Source organism: Pteropus medius, unplaced genomic scaffold (genome assembly GCF_902729225.1).
Source record: "Pteropus medius unplaced genomic scaffold, Ma_sr-lr_union100, whole genome shotgun sequence".
Classification (NCBI taxonomy): domain Eukaryota; kingdom Metazoa; phylum Chordata; class Mammalia; order Chiroptera; family Pteropodidae; genus Pteropus; species Pteropus medius.
In genome coordinates, this window is record NW_024351729.1 from 18,970,924 (window position 1) to 18,992,142 (window position 21,219).

The 21,219-nt window shown below is 32.6% G+C and overlaps 1 protein-coding gene across 1 annotated transcript in view; it reads left to right on the forward strand.

The window, feature by feature from the left end:
• The window catches only part of LOC120587738 (sperm-associated antigen 16 protein-like), a 448,498-nt gene that overhangs the window by 62,465 nt on the left and 364,814 nt on the right, over positions 1 to 21,219 (forward strand). The window contains exon 2 of the mRNA XM_039844919.1: positions 17,243 to 17,386. Coding sequence (XP_039700853.1) covers positions 17,243 to 17,386 — 144 coding nt within the window. The remainder of the gene's footprint in view (positions 1 to 17,242; positions 17,387 to 21,219) is intronic.

The following is a 21,219-nucleotide window of genomic DNA, read 5'->3' on the forward strand; positions in this document are numbered from 1 at the left end:
GTAACTGAGGACTTATTTTTTTAAGTACAGGGAATACTTTTTCTTGTAGACTGTAATTATATCTACATTCATTGTGTCAAATTAAACATGCGTTATTAGACCTTCAAACCCCATAATAAATTTTGTACATTACTGTTTTGGGGCTTTGGCTTAGTGACACAAATGTTTATATAGTCAAAATCTAAATTGTAAGAAAAAAAACTTCTTTCAATCTCTACAACCATTAAGATCCACTTTCTCTGAATAGAAGAAACAGATAATATTTTAATGGTAAAATGGATGGAATATAATTAGTAATATAAATGATTTTAAAATTTATAATTAAGCATTCATGTTCATTTTATAGTCTTTTAAAATAGGTCTACATCATATAACCTTTTTGTTAAGGCTAATGAAATACGAAAGCATCATAATGCTCCATATAATACATGAATAAAAATTCTATATTTTGAATAACCTTCCTCTAAAAATTATAAATATATTTTTTTCCTGAATTTACAAAGTTTTAGAATCTTATAAAATGTAATTTTTTCATATGGAAAAGCATCTACTGCATTAGTAATACAAGCATGGGACTAAGAACTTAATCTAAATAACATTACTATTGTGGTATATATACTGTATACATATTTTCTGTAATATGAAAGTAGATTTATTTTCTTGGCAATCTCCTTAGAACTCTTTGACATTTTTTTATCTTTTTTGTTTTGTTTTGTTTTGTTTTGTTTGTTTTTGTTTTGCTTTTGTTTTCATGATTCATTTAACAGTAAACTGTCTACATCTTTTACATATGTGTACATATACATATGTGTATATATATATATATATATATATACAAACAGTTTGTATATAAGCATTAGATTCTGTTGTATATATCTTGCCACTTAGATGTTTACTAAGAAGTGAATTATTAAATATAGAAGATGAATTAGGTTTATTGCATTCTTGCCAAAGTATCATTTTGTTAATATCTAAAAAACTAGATATTGTGGAATATCAGTGCATTGAAAAATGACTTGTTAGTGTAGTATGTTATCCTCCTTCTGCATATCAATTGCTATTGAATAAAACATTTTTCCCTGATGTTAACTTATAAGTTTTCTGTATTTCCAGAGAAAGATGACAGGCAAAAGTGACTTATCTGAAAAAAATATATCCCTAAGTGACTTTAAGATTATTAGAGGTGTTTATGTAGAATAACATTCATCACAACTCTTGACTTTTGTCCTCTGTTAAAATCACTAATTCTCCTGATTTGCTATGCCAACGATAGGGAAAAGATACTTTATTGTTGCGAGAAGACGGGATAGAAATCAACAATTCCATGTTACATGCACATAGCAAAGTACTGATCAATAGCTTTGGATCTTTTATAGCCTTTGCCTATAACCTAACTTAGAAAGAAATCCATAGAGATAGTCCTTTGGTATGGTATGAAGAAAGAGTCCATCAATCACTTGTTTTTATTAGAGTCTATATTTCCTTTGAGCATTGAAAAACTGAAAACACTAGCAGATAACCATCTGAGTTTTTCTCTCTCCCACTTAAAAACTATATATAGGATATCACTGTTGCATAAATTTGAAGGATTTGAGTATTAAAGAAATTTAAGAGATGTTTAAATTATTATTATTATGTGAGTTAAAATGAGAAAAATAACTTTTTTTCTGAGAAATTCAAAACTGATTCCTAAGTGTGGAAATACGAAAAAATAATAATAACCAACATTTAATTGAGTACCTAATATGTGATAGATGATATCTCAAGTGCTTTCTCTGTAATTCAGTTTAAATTTTATTTAATTTCTAAACATTCGTGTTTTACAAATGAGGATATAAATGTACAGATAGGTAACCCAGGTGATTCAAAGTATGGTGACATTATTTTAATGTCTTAAGAAAATTATTGAAAGGAAAAGCCTTGTTTCTTATATATCTCAAGAAAGCCTATATTTTTATAAATGATTTCTAGGGAAAATCTGATTTTTAGAGTTTAACGTTTTATATTGTTTGAGAAATTGTTTTATGAAGTCAGTCACTGAGAACCATAAAATCCATGGTTACTAATTCACATACTTGACCCACATTAGTCAGAACCATCTTAAAGTCTGCAAAACCAACAGCAAACCTAAAAGCACAAGGAATACTAGGAACTACCTAAAACTGCTAAGATCAAATTCAACATACCCCAAGTTTATGTAAACCACGTTATTTTAGTCTTTCAAGTGCTAATGCTTGTCTTTTCCTCAAGATCTGGAGTTCTGGGAGCCAGTAAATAAACACTTTTCTTTCCTTGATCAAGTCAAGAATTCATTGGGAGCTTAACATAGATGGAGATAAAATATTAGCTTTTACTGATAAAAGCTAGATTAGAGGGATGTTTCAATATGTTGCCATAATGGGCTTTCTACTACTCCACTCTTGCAAATAGGCTAACCTACTGGAGCACAGATAATGAATGCTGAGCCGTAGTTGGCCTGTCACCCAGTAGGCTGTCTTTACAATGTACAACACAGGAGAGCTGAAAATGTGTGTTTATTATAGGCAGGTTGATCTAGAGAAGAGACAGAAGCTGAACATTGCAAATCTCTTTATTCCCAAGTTGCCATACAGCCATGCAGAGATTTTTTCTCGTTCGCAGAGAGAATGATGGGCTAGAGAGAGGCCAGGATTGCAACCTTTAAAGGAAATGCCTCATTAAAAAACAAAAGGCATTGTGAGAGGCTCTAACAGTCTTTCATAATTATAATATGAAAATTATAAGAATTTTAATTATTTAGAGCTGTTTGTAAATGTTGTAGATTGTTCATAGTTCAGAGCAGCAGGTTGTGTAGCAGCGATATGAGAAATAAGAAAACTAAAACCTAAAGGTTAAGGAGCTAGTTGCCTTCTAATTGCTGTCCTCATATCTTCAGACTGTCAGAGAACGGAGGGTCAGAACAGGGAACATTCATTTTGCATAAAGAGGTTCTACTTCTCTTGACATTTCCAACAACTCAATAGTATGACCAAATGAATCTGAATTAATAGATAGGAAAAGTTAGGTGAGAGGAATAGCCATAGCAAGAGTTCTGTCTCAGCCTAATTAACGTTCAAAGATCTGATGGAAAAGATGAAGTCAAAAAGAAAGAACAAAAGTAACAGAGAAATTACTGTAATTGATAAAGAGGAACTACAATTGATAGAAGGAATGAAAACAGTGATTTTAGTCATCTCTAATTTCTAACAATCCTGCTGGGACTTACAGCAAAATTTTTTGAAATTTCTAACAGGTAAAAGATTATTAGATCAAAGAAAATGAAATTTGAAAAATATATCTCTTTCTATAATATTCACAGTATTCATCAGTTTTCAGAAGACTAAATTAAATGCCTCAAATTACAAATCCAGTAACACAGAAAAAATATTTTATATTCTCCTTATCTATTCAAGATTTCAGTGAAATCTTAAAATCAATTATAGATAAAATCAGGCCCTAAGAAACAAAGATTATTTTTAAGATTATTTTTTAATATACAAAGCTATAGCCAAGTTTTTATTATCTTTACCAAAGGAAGGAAACAATATCATAAATAGTAAATATTTTTTGAAAGTGATTTTTAGTCATTCATCTATGTGTGATATAGATTCTTTTTTTGAAATTGATTTGCTTTCCAACTTAAAGGTTGTCATAGGACAATAAAATAATTTTGCATACATAGTAATACAGGTAAATCGATAATACAGAATGATGCCCTGAAATATAAGTGGCAGAGGAGAGTGAATCTGGAAACAAATGTTTTTCACAATGCATGTATAACATGGTATATATCCAAATGAGTAGTCCCTCTGGCTCGTGTCCACTGAGTATGCCTCAAAAGGCTAAGAGTTACACAATAGCTTAAACACTTTCTCTTATGCAAACTCATAAAGAACAAATGCATATTATATTAAATGAAAAAACGTATTTTTAATTGTTAATGTTTTTATTTTCATGTGCTTAATTGGATTCTTAATTGTAATGAACATAAAATTTAATAAATTCAAAGTAATATATGTAACAAGAAAATTTTTATTTCAATAGCAGTAAAGGAGGGAAATATGAAAAGAACTTTTTTCTGATTCTAAAAATGAAGTATCTCAAAGGACACAAAGTATTATAAAATAATGCGTCTCTGTCAGTTAGGTTTTTTTTAAACCTTTATTCTGTGTTTTGGAAAAAAAGCCATAAACCCTCAGTGATATTAAACATTGAGTATTTAATGGTCAGGCAGCTGAAGTAGTCATTTAGGCAATTCTGCTGTTTGCATTTAGGGTGGGATGGTGGTTTGTCTGGTCTTGACTAAACTCACATGTGTGTGGGTCAGCTGATTTGGTATGGGATGGAAATCAGGACATCTGGGCACTGTTCCATGTTTCTCATGCTCCATCAGGCTGGGGCAAGTACCTTCTCATGACAATGATAGAGGACAAAAGAGGAAACCTGATCTTGCAAATACTCTTCAAGCCTCTTGAGTGTACCACATTTACTAAGATAATGGCTCATTGGCTAATGCAATTCACATGGTAAGGTCCATATTCAGAGCTGGGAAACATACAACAAAGTTGCATTGCAAAGGGGCTGAATATAGAAACTGGTGGTAAAGAAAATAGCAGTAGTCTCAAAAACTGATTTTTTAAAATATTATATAGAATTAAACAAATTTCAGAGTAGACTAAATGTAAAGTTTGACTAAAACTACTAATTCAAAGTTACAACTATATAACAATGCCCAGTTTAATCTTATGGATATTTTTACTTCTATCAATGTTGCTAAATGGCAGTAAAACGGAAATGATTTAAAAATTATTTCTAATTATGTATATTTATGTTCATCATATTGAGAATAATCAAAGGTTATTTGGGGAAAAGAAAACTACACATGGCACAACATAGTGATTAATCGGATGATTTAAGTGAGGTTAATTTATGTGTCTGAATTATTTTTCACAAATTAAAATAAATCAATTACAAATATTTTTTAAAAAGTGGCTCTTAAAAAGGTTGAAGTTTATTATTTAAAAAATTAGTTGTATATCTTTTAGGAAAAGAGAGTTTACCACAGATAATTATTTTTTCAATAATCTGATTAAACTAGTTGAAGACTGTTTGGAAAGAAGCTTTAGAACATATAAATACATATTTAATATATTATGGTACTGGATAAAATAATATGTAAATTATATAATGTACTATTATATACATGTAGATGTACATATTCCTGCTGAAATTATCTGCCAAAATTTAACATTTCATTGGGGGAGAAATTCAAGTAATTTATTTTACATACTTTTCTTTGCCTACAGTTTCTCTGACTTAATTACAATGTTCTTATGTGGTTCAAGACTGATAAATATATCATTAAGAAAATCATCCCATGGCATAAAACATGTTCCAGCTAGAACTGATTCATTAACTCGACACAAAGTAATAGAATTATAAATAAGATATTAATGGATTTTTATTGGAAACAACAAATCTAATCCTGTGAGACTCTTTTATATTAGATTCAAAATATTAGAAACTATAATTTCATATTCCATGAAATAAACTATATATATTTTCAATTAAATTTAATTTCCTTTGTTACTCTCTGTAAGACTCTATTAGTTTTCTATTGCTGCTATAACAAATTACCATGAATTTAATGACTTAAACCAATATAAATTTCTTATCTCATAATTCTGTAGGTCAAAAATCTGGGCAGGCTCAGTTCATTCCTCTGCTTAAGATCTCTCTGGGTTAAAATCAAAGCAACAGTAGGTCTGGGCTCTTGTCTGGATCTCTGAAGCAGAATCCGCTTACAGCCTCATTCAGATGGTGGACAGAATTCAGTTCTAGTTGGTTGTAGGACTGAGGTTCTTATTTCCTTGCTGGTTGTCAAGACAAGCGTAGTTCTCATATTCAACAGGTTCTCTATATCCATAATGCATGTCCCTTTCCCTTTACCTCTAAAGCCAGCAAGGTGGATCAAATCTCCTCATGCTTTGATCTCCCTGACTTACGCTTCCGCCTCATTTTTCCTGCTTTTGTGATTAGAATAGATCCACTCTCCAGGATAATTTTCCTACTTTAAGCATGATCACAGATTCCAGTAATTTGGGCATAAACGCCTTTGAGAGACAATTCTGCCTACTGCTAAATGTCAACTATATGAGGAAGAACAGTCAAAAATTATTTAAAACAATAATTGGAATAGTTAAACTTTAGCGAATATAAGATATTACACAAAGTGCTCTATGAATTATCTCATTTAATATCCTGTAGGAACTAAAGACAATTATTATCCCTATTTTACAGAAGAGGAAACTGAGGCTTAAGTATCATTTCCAAGTGCAGAGTCCAGGGTACATAAATCACAGAACTTTTAGGGTAACTGCTGTATAGAGCTCCATTGCTAAAACTTTTGCTGTGATTGTTTAGCCAAAAAAAAAAAAAAAAGATCATGACATCAGAAATTCTATTTTTGTCAAACTAATAACATATTTGTTATAACAAAATAATTGCCCATTGGCAAAAAAAGTTTTAGAATAAAAAATGATTTTTATTAATATATTTGCAACCTTGTTTTCAGAATTATCAGTAACTAAGTTTACCCAAAATGAATTAAAGAAATATTTTCCATGATTATGTGCCCACATCATTCTTTTTTTTCCCCTACAGTTTGAACATTGCTTTAATGCACCAGCAATATTGATAAAGGTGTGAAGAAGGCTGGGGGAGTGGCCAATCTGTTGTATAAGAAGATGGAAAAGTATCAAGTAGAGTTAAAATAAAATAAATGAAGTTATTAAATCAGATGAAATATTACAGGTCACTGAAACCTTATATTGAGAAGAGATAAAGCAGAGTGAACAAGCATATGAAACCAAAGATTCTGCCTTCTTATACCTACATAAGTGAAGTAAAGAGAGGACAAGACAAGGATGCTTAAACGAGCAGGGTTAAGGGGTTAATACATACTGCAGCAAACACTTACCACCTCTCCTAGTCGCCCTTGCAGTGAGATTCCCTCTCCTTTCTAAGGACAACATAATGTTAAAACATAAACAAACTACATACATACACACAGCAAAGAATAACTTGAGGTAGAGCCATATGATATAGAAAAGACTTTGGTAACTTTGAGAGGGGTCTGCTTCCAAAGTTAAGTGCTGTACTACAGGAAAGTAATTTGAATCATTTATAAAAGGAGGTAGATTAAGCTGTATGCTTGCAAGTATTGGGAATGGTACATACCTTTTATTTCTCCCACTGAATTTGGCAGAACTCAGGGCAGATAATAAAGCATGGAATTAGATATATGTTCAGTTGCTCCTGTTCTAATTGGGCTGGGTGAAAACAAGCCACAGCACTTACCTGAGATTGTAGTGGGTCACTGCTTGCATTGCTGTCTTTGCCGCCTTTTATTACCCAGAGTGGGTAGTTGGGAATAACACAGCAAGTCAGTACACACCTCTTTATTTTTGCTTCTTTCTCATGGAGTGGAAGAAGGAATATGTCAGCAGTATTTATGATGCAAAGAAACATGCATGGGAATGAAAGACTGATAAAGCAATGTGTGGCAAATTATCAGGACTCATTTCATGTCTGGTCCTTGCTTTTCTTAATCTGTCATTGTCTGGCTATTTCTGACTACCTAGTTCCTTCTTCAGAATTTACGTCCTACCACCTTATGTGTTTATCAGTTTTTACTTTGGCCCGCTTGGCCACCTAATTCCATGCCTTAAACTTATACTTTTCATTGTTCTTATCAATTCTGGCTGTATAGAGCTGGTTGCCAACTCTGACTTGAACTTTTTTTTTAATAACTTTATTAAGATGTTTTTATAATCTCAGTTCTTACTCTTGTCCCTCTCATCCTACCCCACTATCTTTTGAAAACTGATCCCTGGGACTCACTCATGATTCTCCAGCTTCTCACTCTGACATCATCAGCTACATATAGTAAATGCCAAACTCAGAAGTTAATTCCCTTTGCTCATCTGCATCAGTCCTGCCACATGGCTTCTGACACAAATGAGACATGATGATGTAAACTCATCCAGTCATAGCACATTTTTTAATACAGAAATTGATATTGAAAATTATCTATATAACATGATAATTTCAATATGCATCACTTAAATTCCAAAATTTACTTTCTAGAAAATACTGAATTATTTTGGCTTTCTAACTGACTTATCAATTAGGTACCGGAAATAGTTGTCGGTAGTTAAACAATCACAATCGTCACATTGGCTTGGTGGTTTCTGGTAAACTGAGCCATGTTCAGAACAAAATTCTGTAAATTCAATATGTAAGTTTACCTCAATTCCATGTCTTAAGTAGTGACACTTCTAGTTATGCCTAGATTATGTGTAGGTTATATTTCTAAATATACTCCTAGAAAGAGATGTTTGTGATCCAGCTCTTACCCCAGTGAAGTTTGACTTCAACTTAGAAAAGTATCTACTCTGCGTCACTAATATACTAAGGAGATGTGAAATGGAATATTTTTTTATTCATAACTCCAAGAATTCTTGTAAATTTCTGAAACATAAACAACCAAATAAACTTTATTATTGAAATGGGTTTCTTAAGAATATAAATGTGTAATATAACTTCTCAAACTTGTTAAACTGTAAAGAACTACAGTGGCTTCATAACATGAAGCTGAATCTGTATAAAATTATGTAGCGTAAAATGTTCAACTGCTAAGGTAGCAGGAAGATTCCTCAAGATAGTTTCATAAACCTGGAAGTAGTTATCCTGTTTTGTTGATCCTCTTCATTTCATTCAACAAAACAGCGGTAGCCACCTTTCCCAGTCTTTAGAGTTTATAATTTCATTTAGTTGACTCTGTATCTCAGAATGGTCTTTCATATATTAGAAAATTCAACAACTTTTAGAGAAAATAGAAATGATACTGTTCAGGTTAAGACTATGTAAATAAAACAAGAATGAAGTAAACGATACAGGATAAATGATATCACTTTTTTTTTAATGTGAGGAAACAGTATAATAAAGTTAAATGACTTTTGCTCAAGGCCACTGGTCCCCAGATCTTAAGATAATTGGGAAATGGCCTGGGCTTGAACACTCACCAAAGTGGAAGCTCCCCCAACCCCAGGAAACAGCTCTCCAGCTTTGCAGGTGAGATGATGGTGCATTTTGAAAGAATATTAGGCTGCATATTTGCACATATGTTAACTTTTCATTAATTATATTTGAGTTGAGTGTTAGTAGAAAATCTCTACATTTGGCTGTGTATTTGAGGATTTTTTTTCTTATAAAAATAGAAATCTAATTTCCGTGGAGCATCTATATTAGTTTATAGAAGCAGTAACAAAAATAGTATTACCCTTATTTATAAATAGTTGATTTAATCAGGATTAGCTAAAATTGATTTATCTAATCTGAAGACTCTCCCTAGAGAACTGATTATATTTTAAATTAAAGTAAAAGTTTAATTTAAAAGTATAAATTCGTGCTACCTAATTTAAGAATAAAACAGATTTTTGGAAAGCCGTGGGGAACTGCTTTTTTACAAGGGGTAAGAAAGACCAAACAATTTATATCTTGTTAAAAAGGGTTTGTGTTGTGTCTGTAAACTGATAATGTGGATGACTGTTATGATGTTATATATATGTGTGAATTTCTTTTTTGGATAAATGGCCTTTTAAATCCCAGTGTGTATAGAGTATCTAAGTCACTGCTTAAGGCCTCTCCCCATGGACGAGCCAGTATAGGCTGCCTCCTACCTCACTGACAACGGGGATTAGCACTACCAGCCATATAGCAAGGCAGGGGAAAGACTGTTTGGTACCCTGCCCCACTCCAAATTTATTATACATATAAAGTTGGAAGAATACCAATTTGGACTAGAACAATAAGGGCATTATTCATAAACCCATAAACTATGAAAACACTCTACCTATTTAATGAAAATGAAAGGAACGTTCTACGCTCCAATATCCAGACAACGTAAATTCTACTTAGCTTGAAATAAAATCTATAATATCACAATTTTTAAACTTTAAGTGCCAGGGAAGTATTAAGATATCATAATTTCACATTTACTTAACTGACTTCTGAAAATGAATTAGACCTGATATCTTTTTGGCAGATTTCTATTTAGTTTTGTGCACATAATTGTTTTATGGTATTTATTCCATGTTGCTTTGCCACTTTTTAAAGCACACTTAATTTTTTAATATTCTTTATTGGTGAGAACAACTGTAAGCTGACTCTTCCTAAAAGTAATGGTGAAAATGTTTATATACTAAAGTGACATCTGTCATAATAACAAGGAGCTATATGTTAAATGGATCTCAAGCCACTATTCTTACCTTACTACGGTGTACTCCTAGGTAATGACCTGCTTACTTCTCTTACTCCTCATTTTCTCATTTTCCACACAGCAGCTAGAGAGATCTTTTAAATAATTATTAATTACATATCATTCTCATACTTAAAACTATTCAGTAATCTTAGGATAAATTTCAGTCTTCTTTTTTCAGCCTACGAAGCCCTATAGGATCTGGTCCTTGCCTTTTTACTGCTCCTTGTTTATCCTCCACACAGTCCTCCTTGCCTGCTCTCTGCAGTCACCCTGGCCTTTCTATCCCTGGAATACACCGACTTCTTCAGCCTAGCCCTTTTGCAGGTGCAGTCACCTGTACCTGAAACCACCTGTCCCTAAATTGTTCTAAAGGTGCTGCCGCTTTCTTGCTGCCTCTGTTCTCTATTATAATGTCACATCCTTAGTAAGGACTCCCCTAAACACTTCATTGAATATAAATTCTCCCCCAAATCATTGTCATGTCGCTTCCTTATGTTTTTCTTAGAGCTAGGTTTAGTTTTGTTTAGTTTACTGTTGCTATTTGTACCCCCTCCTCGCTTTGTATGAAAGCTTCCTGAGAGGGATGCCTCTGTCTGTTTTGCATACTGCATTGTAGGCTTTTGATACATATTTGTTGAAATAAGGAAAAAAGTTGCATGTTAGAGTGCTTTGTAAATCCTGATTCAAATCCAAATATAAGGTGCAATTATTAGCTGAGCAACAGTCAGACAAGCCTTATATATATATTTGTCCTGGCAAGCTGGATAAAGGCATATGTAACGTGCGAGTGTGCTGTCATTAAGGATGAGTAAATAAGTGGTCACGAAATGCTCATGGGGCACATATTTTGATATTGATTTATTTTCAACCCACTGTGCATCTTCTATGTTGAAAATAATTAGAGCCTGTGAACTGAAGTGAAGGAAACATTTACAATGCTGAATAACCTAAAGTGAAGACAGGGGTATCTAATTAGTCTTTCTTGTGACAATCTTTTCTTGGATTAATATTCTTTCCTTTGAAAAGTCTAACAGTGGTGCTTATGTCACCGACTTTACTGATAATTAATAGTGTTCTCCATACACCTACACATATTCTTTCCAAAATATCCTTGTGTAATGCCAGTACTGGAAAGAATAATTTCAATTAGAGAGGAGAGCTTTTGAAGTATATATCAGATGGGCTGTTATAGGGAATGTGCCCTATTATAAAAGAGATGAAAATCTCTGCTAGAACATAATATTTTATGTAACATGCCTGCTATATTGTTTAACAAAACATTTTATAGAGGACATGACTTGATTAAGAAGAAGGACTCGTATTCACCCACATTCTCTTTTTACGAATCCATAAGATATTTTTCTGTACTATTTTCACCCTAGTCACAAGCTTATTAACTTAGGAATGAGATGACAGGGCCTTTGTCTCGGAGTCTTGTAATTATAATTAATAATAAGTTAAAGAGAAGCAGAAAGCTTATATTCAAAGTTTAAAGTAAAATGACTTTGTGGCACGTAGGGCAGGTGCCAGGAAGATATAAGTAAGGGCTCATTATTCCTATTAATTAGATCTTTGAGAAGACATTCCTGAGAATGAAAGTCATTCTGTGGTTTCAGGAGGGATACCTGTTTGTGGACATAGCTTGAGGAGAGCACATAACTGTGCCTTCTTCATTTCAACATGCCAAGGGCCTAGCAGAGGGCTTTTTTGTGACTAGCAATAACTTTGTGCCACTTGTCTATATGAAGTCAGGGACAGGAGTCAGTGCATGCATACTGTCCACTGTTTCACTGAATGCAATCCTGAAAACTGGACTGTATTATGAAATGACCACCTAGCTTCCTTATGTTCATTTGTGAAAATATTATATGTGAGGGCTGTATTTTTGTCAGAGGACTTAGTATCAAATCAAGCCCAGCAATTTCTAGTGTCTTATCAAAACCACATGGAAACATCATTTCTCCCTAAATATCTATAATTTTAAGTGCTAAACTTACTACTTATGATTTCTAAAAGAGACATGTATGAATCATAGAAGTTAACTATTTTAAAGGCCAGGTTACAGTGAAGTACAATTATGCTGATAAATGATAATAACTAACTATTCTGAGTATAATGCTCTGTATGGTTTCCACATATATATAATTATTTGTAATTATATTTCACTTTTATTTCTAATCACATCTTGAGCTTGTTGAGTATAAAGATTAGTTCCTACTCATTCTACTTTTACAAGGTGAAGCCCAGTGCTTGGCATATAGTAAGTGTTCGGAAGATGTGTGGGTTTATTATATGTTTATTATTAGAAAACTACACATACCTCATATAAAATTCAAACTTTTCCATCTCTTCCACCCACTTCTACTGCCTGTGGGTAACCACGGTTAGCGTTTTGATTCAGAACCTCTTATTCTAGAGAACTGATCATGTTCAGATATAGTTCCAAAGACTATCCATAGATCTACTTATTTTATCCTCACAATACCCCTATACATCAGTTTTACTATTCCCTCCTTTTCATAAACAAGGAAACTGAGACTGAGAGGTTGTGCAATGTAATCAACTAATACGTAAGTAGTAGGCTAGTATTCAAAACTAGCCCGGCTGGTCACGGGGGCCTGTTTCTCGGCACTATGATATTGTTCACTGAGTTTTCACTATGTGTGTAACCCTGTTCTAAGTCCTTGACACATATTAACTTATTTAAGTCTCAAAATAAACCTTTGAGGTAGATACTATATTCTACTCATTTTTCAGATGAGAACCTTGAGACAAAGGTTAGTGAAATAACTTATTCAAAAATGCCTATCAAGTAAACACTGGAGCAAGGGTTTGAACACGTATCTTACTGTGGAGTCCACATTCTTAAACACTAGTCTACTCCGTGCCATTCAAATGCTTTGGGTAGAAAAAGAGGGCCCAAAGGCCAAATATGACCCACCACCTGCTTTCATAAATGAAGTTGTATTGGAACACAGCCTCTTTCATTTATATTTCGTCTATTGCTGCTTTCATGCTGCAATGGCAAATTTGAGTAGTCACAACAGAGACCGTGGTTCATAAGCCTAAAATATTTACTATCTGGCCCTTTACAGAAAAAGTTCACCAACATTTGCTTTATTTAGAACATAAGTACTTCTTTCTCAGTCATCTTTGAGCTATCCCACCACCACTCTAAACCTATCTAGCCAGTACCTAACTGACAGAAAATAACAAGTGACAATAGTTATAACCTTTCACACATCATTAGAAAATGACAGAAAAAAAAAAGATCAATTCTTTAGAAACTTCAAGATGCATCTCAATAAATTCCTCAGACAGAAATAAGACAATATTTGGCTTGGCTTCCTCTCCTGTGTCATCTAAAAAGGTAAAATGTGATTGAAGTTCTGACCATACTCTACTGAGAGACATGGACTCTGGACATAGTCCACTCAAATTCATGTCCTCATTCTGCCACTTTTTGGCTTTGTGACCTTGAGCTTATCACTTAACCTCTATGTGACCCAGTTTCATCATCTGCAAAATGGAAATAATAGTAGACCTAATGCATAAGGGTATTATGACCATTAATGTGTTAATATATGCAATTCTAGGATCAAGAGCTGACTCCTATGGAATGTTAGTTATTTCTCTTTTTCTTCAGCTTCTTTCAAAGAGTGATTCAGGGATAAGTAGAATGATAAGGGTTGAGGCCTCACTATACTAGGGAAATTCTCAATGAATTAAAAGCCTATGGAATCAATGCTTATTAAATGTCTTTTTATATTTATTCTTTACAGAGTGCTCTATCACTTGATAACACGTGGATAACAAGGCAGTGCCCTCTGACAACTTGAAGTACAATACAAAGTTCATAATATTAGCACAAGAGAACAAATTAAATACTTTATCAAGTGCAACACATAGTATATCAGCAGAGAAGAAGCCTTATGTAGACAGGAATGTGGAAGGGACTATTACCTGGTTTCTCCTACAACACCAGAGAATTTTAACTGTAAAGAGTAGGGTCCTCTAACCCCTTTAAGTTATTATGTCATGTGATACCCAGCTCCAGTATATACCCTGACAATTCCTAGATGGGTTTTTTAACTCAGAGTTTAATAATGACTACATGACTTAAGCATTTACTGATATTATTGATGTCTATAATATGTACATATAAATAATAAACTATGAAAGATTGATACTAAGTAGAAGTAGCTAAAATCATGAACCATAAAATCAAATTGTCCTGAATTCAAAGTCAGTCTCTATCCATTACCAAATGTGAACATGAGAAATTTATATAATATCTCAATCTCTGTTTACTTTGTCATAAAATAACAAAATTAATAGTACTAAAGTCAGTCAGTCAGATAGTCGACAAGCATTTGTTGAATATCTACTAACTGCCAGCCACAGTTGGAGTTTGAGTATACAATAAATAAAACAGACAAACCTCTTCCCTCATTCCACTTGTGAGAATTAAAAACATTTAGTGTAATTTTTTGGTGCACATTAAGTTTTCAAATAATGTTAAATATCATTACCATTAATTAATGATAATGGAGAAGGACTTCAGACACTAGTACCTCATTATGGAGTTGATAATAACACTGAACTTGTGTATCTGGGGAAACATTTCTGGTCCATGTTATCCCACCTTGATCTGGGTTGGGAATTACAACTCTTGATTGGGGATCTTTATTACTATGACCTAGTCTTTGCTGATGTACTTATTCAGTAACCAATTCAATAACAAGTATTTATTAGTTGATACAAAGCATTAAGTTCCTTCTTATAAATGCTGGAAATATTTCTGTTCACTTAAAGATCATTTCATGGATGAAGTAAAATCTATTCTTTGAAGAATAGTGTATTAGTGTTTGATTGAAATTTGTGCAGAATGATTACAAAAAAAAAGTCACTTATAGATAAGAAATATTTTTGTTAAATAGTCAATGTTAGAAAAAGAATGTATGGGCAAAGACACCAGAGAGTGTGATCCGTCTGTGCCGAGCGGAAGTGGAAGTTGCAGTTGGAATGGAGGAGGCCCCAGAGCGGAAGGGATGGGGAGTCTGGAAAAACACTTTCAAATCAATTAGCCACCAATGGGTTTTTGTTTGTGTTTTGTTGTTGTTGTTGTTGTTTTTCCTGTAACTTCTACAAGTAGCTCCCCTCACAAAAGTCATTTTGGAAACTTATCTTTCAAAGTTTGTAAAGACGTCAATGATTTAGATGTCTTCACTTAAAGAGGATGATTTATCATCTAGTCAAGTGTGCATGTGTGTGCCAGGAAAGCCGTGAGCTAACATACATCATACTCAGCAGCTCTGAGGATTCGGTCTGCCTTCTTATGTGTATTCGAATATAGAATTCATTTCAGTCTGACATTTTTTACCTATCATCATATTTTTCTTCTAATTAAGTTCTATAAATGTATCCTCTACTCAGTTTGAGCTGTAATAAATTTATTTTCTGAATTGGCCTTCTGAAAGTCACAAACCAACATGATGAATTGCAAAATGAAAAATTTCACTTCTACCCTGTTTATTTTGAGCAGCAGAATGCTGGAGAAATATTAGACCGCGTTTCACTAGAAAGAAGGCCCAGCTCATAGTGGTTCCATACTTGTGAGTTGAGTGTTTCCAACACTCATTGACCAGCAGATTTACAGAACTGTATGGTTATAATGCAAGGAAATTAATTTTCAGTTCAAAATTTTGGGGTTAAATAGTATTAATGGGTGGGATCCATAAAGAGAAAAGTTTTGTTCTCATGTAAGCCCTGGAGCTACCCATGTAGATATGAACCTACACCATGATTTCTTTGAGAAATTGATTTCCTAAAGTCTATGTTGTAGAAGAAAGGAACAAGGCCATTCATAGAATGTACTGTGGGAGAAATGAATGTGTAATTTTTATTTTTAAGCCATTCTCTGTTTCTTTTCACTACATCGACAAATGAATGCATTATGTCTTAGATTCAAGATAGCTATGTTGAAATCGAACAATTTGTTGCTAATAGTAGGCTGGTATTTTATTTGGTGTTTAACAATGGGCACCTTTGTTTCCATTGCATTATAAGGCATAGAGGAAACTCTATATAAATAAGATTAAAGTATTGTCATAGGTAAAATATCAGGCATTAACCTTGTAGACTCTTAATTTTAGAATGGTTTATCTCCAATATTTAAATAGCCACAGTGAACATTACCCGGTTCAAATAATACTGCTTAATGTGTTAATCATTAATTTTACATACTTCTTTCTCATTTCCTTGTATGCCTTTGTAGAGTGGGAATTGCCATATGCATCCTGAATTCATTAACGTAATTTGTGTACTGTGCATTGACTGAAGCCATTCTAAGTGGCATATTAGCACAGAATTCGAGCTCCTTTGCTTTGTGTAGATAGTAGGCCACAGAGTTAATGTTTCATTTATAGTGTTTATTATAGTACTATATTAGTGGTTATGATTCATGATCTTTTCCTAGATAATGCCTTTTTTAAGATAGGCTATAATCTAAAAAGAATTTTGACTTTCTTAATAATAAACATGGCTACTAGTCCAAATATCCTAACACTAAATTATCACTGGCATCATTTTTTCTCCCTAAAAGACAAAAATAGAGTTATTGTTTTCAAACCAGAATTAGACATGAGCACTTACCTAAACTAGCCATCTTGACTGGCACATAAGAAATCTAAGATCCAGTCAAGTTAATTAGATTCATGGCCATCAGAAAGTGACTCATGATAGGCTGGAGGTGAAACCTGGGTGCCCTGAGTTCCAGAGCTGTCAATGAATCGTCCTTCTTTGCTGAACTAGGATAATCCCTTACATTTCATTTATTCACAATGTGAAACTATTCACTGTTATCTCCGCATTAACTCTCTCTCCTCTCTCCCTGTGCAGCATCGTCGTGCACCCCCACAAAGACATCCTAGTCTCCTGTGGCGAGGACCACCTCTGGAAGGTGGTGGGGCTCCCCAAGGGCAACGTGCTTCTCACAGGGTTCGGCCACACCGACTGGCTTTCCAACTGCTGCTTCCATCCCAGGTTAGTGCTCAGAACTCCCTGAACCAGCTTAATCTTTCCAGGGCATGCACTCTCCTGGCTTTCTTTTTCTCATTGAGCTATGAATAACAGACAAAAATCATACTGTATATATTTATATTTATATTTTTTGTATTTTTTCAATTTTTATTTTAAAGTTTTGAAATTACAATTTTTTTATTTTTATTTTTTGTACATATTTAATATATACAATTTGACGAGTTTACAGATTGATATACATCCTTGAAATCATCACCATAGTCTGTGCTATAAACGTTTCTGTCAGGTCCAAAAGTTTCCTGCCACCCACTTTATTTATCATCATAATCATCAGTAAAACATTTAACATAACATTCATAGCAAATTTCTAAGCATACAATATAACATCATTAACTATAGTTTGTATGCTATACAATAGATCTCTAGAACTTACCTTTTATAAATGAAACTTTGTATTTTACTGGTTTTGATGACACTTCTCTCTGTAACCCCACACCCTGCACTGAATTTTAAAAAGTGTAGATAAATGCTCCTTTGGCTTTTATTATATTGAATTTAGATTGATTTCTTTTGATATTTGGTACCCATAAAACTTAGTCTAACATGATGATGCATTTAACAAGAGTAATAAGCTTCCTGGAACAAGCGTTATTAATGCTTCTTGTACTCACAAGCTCTGACAATGCATGTGGATTTCTAGTCAATAATGCATGATAATGTTTATTCTGCTTCTGTTAATCTTGAAGGTTTTTCTTTTAGAATTATCTGCCATTAAGGATCAGAAGGCAGTGATCAATTTCTTTAAAAATTCAATGACACTCAAAATATTAAAGAGAACAAAGTAGAATGGAAAGCTTTGAGCTCTGTAATTTTCAGAATTCATTAATTTTTGTACCCCAAAGGCCTAGGGACAGAAATAAAGATGTTGTTAAACACACAGATACATTATGTCTGGTGGCAGAAGGCTCTACCCACAGTTGCTTGTGGTCAACTCCTGCCCCCAATCCCGGTAGCCTTCTTCTCTTATTCATCATTACAATTTAACATTTGTAAACACTCTTGCATCTGACTCTTTCTAACACTCTGTGATGTTATTACTCTTGGAGACTCACAGTTATAGTGCAATTTCTAAACCATTCCATTTGGAAATTTTATTCTTAGGAGGAGTCTTTTTTTGGTTTATTTTCATGTTTTCACAAGGTTCTTTTTTTAAAAAAAGAAACATTTTTATCTTGGCATGTCAATAAATTAGATTGAAATACAAATAAACTAAGTTTTTCAGAAATCTGTTAGTTAATGAAAAGAGTAAACTAATTTTTTTTTAATTTAAAAATTTGAAAATTCTCTCAAAGTATAGTTTATATTTAGTATTAGATGTTTGAATTTAATTTATAAATATGCAGTGCATTCCATATTTGGTATACAAATAACCATTGCCATGCCACCTCTCACGTCTTAGGACCATAAAGCTCATCTCGCAAGCAGAGACAATACAATTAGAAGGGTAGCCTATCACTTAGTAGCTGTTGGGAATACTAATCTGATTTCCATAATGCTCTGTTACTATGACAGCCAGTGACTCAGAGATTGTCTCATTAGTGCTTGACCAGCACAGAGTCCTTTTAATAGATCTTCCTGTTTTCCCACTCAATTACTGAAATTAAAATGAGATGAAATACATCATTATTCACTCGTACTATGAATTTACATTTATTACTTTCTTTGGCAGAATTGTAGTAAAATGCAGCTACACTGTTGGCTTCCTTCTAGTGCATGTGATAAAAATAATGGGGAAAAATATAAGTGTTTTGAAGTGAGAGATATTTAATAGTGAATATATATATATAAATAGCAAATATATATAGTAAATATACAGTAATCCAAATGTTCTTTTTGTAGAATTCATAAAAAAGAATAAATAATTGTCAGAAACAACAAAAAAGCCCTTTTTTATTTAGGGTAGAGATCAGTTCTGAGTTTATAAATCAGACCTCATTGAATAATATTTAATGTGCGCAGATCAATGCTGAAGACCATATAAATGTAATATAATACATATGGTATGAATATTATATGCAAATATAATGTTTATGTCTTAAAAGTTGTTAAAATATATGCTTTCTGAAACAAATTTGTGACATCTGATTCTTATTTTGACTTAGATAATTTAGTCAGTAAAAAGTAGTTTATTTTTTGAAGGTAATATTTTTTCCTACCTCTTTGTATACATCGATAATTAAAAAATCAAAAATATATATATATATATATTTGATTCAAATACAATACTTTAGTATGTAGTTGGATCTTTAGTTAATGAACACAATCATAGTCTTCCTTAGAGCCATCTTTGCGATCAACTTGATTCTGTTCCCTTGGAAGGGGCCAGGGTAGAGCTACCATACACTGACACCTGCCTGTTTCCTATGCTCTTCACATAGAAAAATAAACCTGTTCATTTTATTTTATTTTTAATTGCAATTGCTTCAAGTTGAGTGTTTTCTGTAACTTCCAATTGGATGTATTCTTGTTACTATGACATTTGAGCCACTGTCTCTTCTGCCACAATGACATAACCCAGAGTTTTTAGGGGAGGGGGGTGTCAATCCTACTTAATATGACAGTTATATACCTTTGTTGTTCTATTTTCCTTGCTGTACCAGACATCATCAGTACATAAATAATAAATACAGCAGGCCTAGCAATATTAATATCAGGCAAAGGAGGAATGACAGGTAAAAAATAAGCTGAGAGGATAACTACCACTTGAGGATTCAGATAATATGATGTTGAAATATATAGAATAAAAGATCTTAGAAACACTTGAAGATTCTGATAAAATCATAGTCATCAGAGTCAAAGACTTAAAATATCTCTCTTAGTTTTTAATCTGTCAATTAAAAAAATTAAAATGGATTAGAGGAATTAATAAAATAGTAAGAGTATATAATGGACTTTCTACTTTATGAAGAGAGAATATTGATTCATTGAAATCATTCATTATTAGAGTTTTAAAACTGTATCAATCTTACACCAAAAATTTAGCATAAATGAATTCTCCAGAATAACAATCACATAAACCATAATTTTTAAGCAAGATGCATAATAAAATTATAACAAGTCGATAACTAAAATATAATAAAACCTGAATTATTAAAAAGTTAGTAAATGAACATTGGGTCAAAGAGGAACTGTAAATTCTATTACTATATTCATAAACAATCAGAACCACAATACTTATCAAACTTATGATATACAACCAAAGCTGTATTCAGAGTGAAAAATCATAGCTTTAAATATATTATTAATCAAAAGAAAATAATTGAATTATGAATTGAAATTAAAAAGTACAACTGATCAATAAAGTACATAAAAGCAAAAGAATAAATACATAAAAAGTAAGAATTAACAAATTAGAATTAAAAGAGTAAATATACATAGTAATCTAAAGCTATTTTTTTGAGATGGAGAAAATGATAAAACAAGAAACTGAAAATAGATACCTACAAAAAAAAACTGCTGGGAGAATAAAAATAAGAAGTATAAATAGAAACCTTAGCAATTTAGAAGAAGTTAAAGCCACACATACAGAGAATAAAAAATTATATATGTTTGGAATTTTTTTACCAAATAATAGATTCCTATAAAAATGAACATTGTCGATACTAAATCAAGGTGAAACAAAAATCCAGAATAGATTAATAATAGTGGAAAAAACTAAATTGTGGAACTTCTGCCTCAGGCTCACTTCTTGAGCAGTTGTATGACTGAGTTTTAAAAACTTTATTTAAAAAAATAAATCAATTAATTTTTAGGTTTCCTGAATTTTTTGAGGAAAA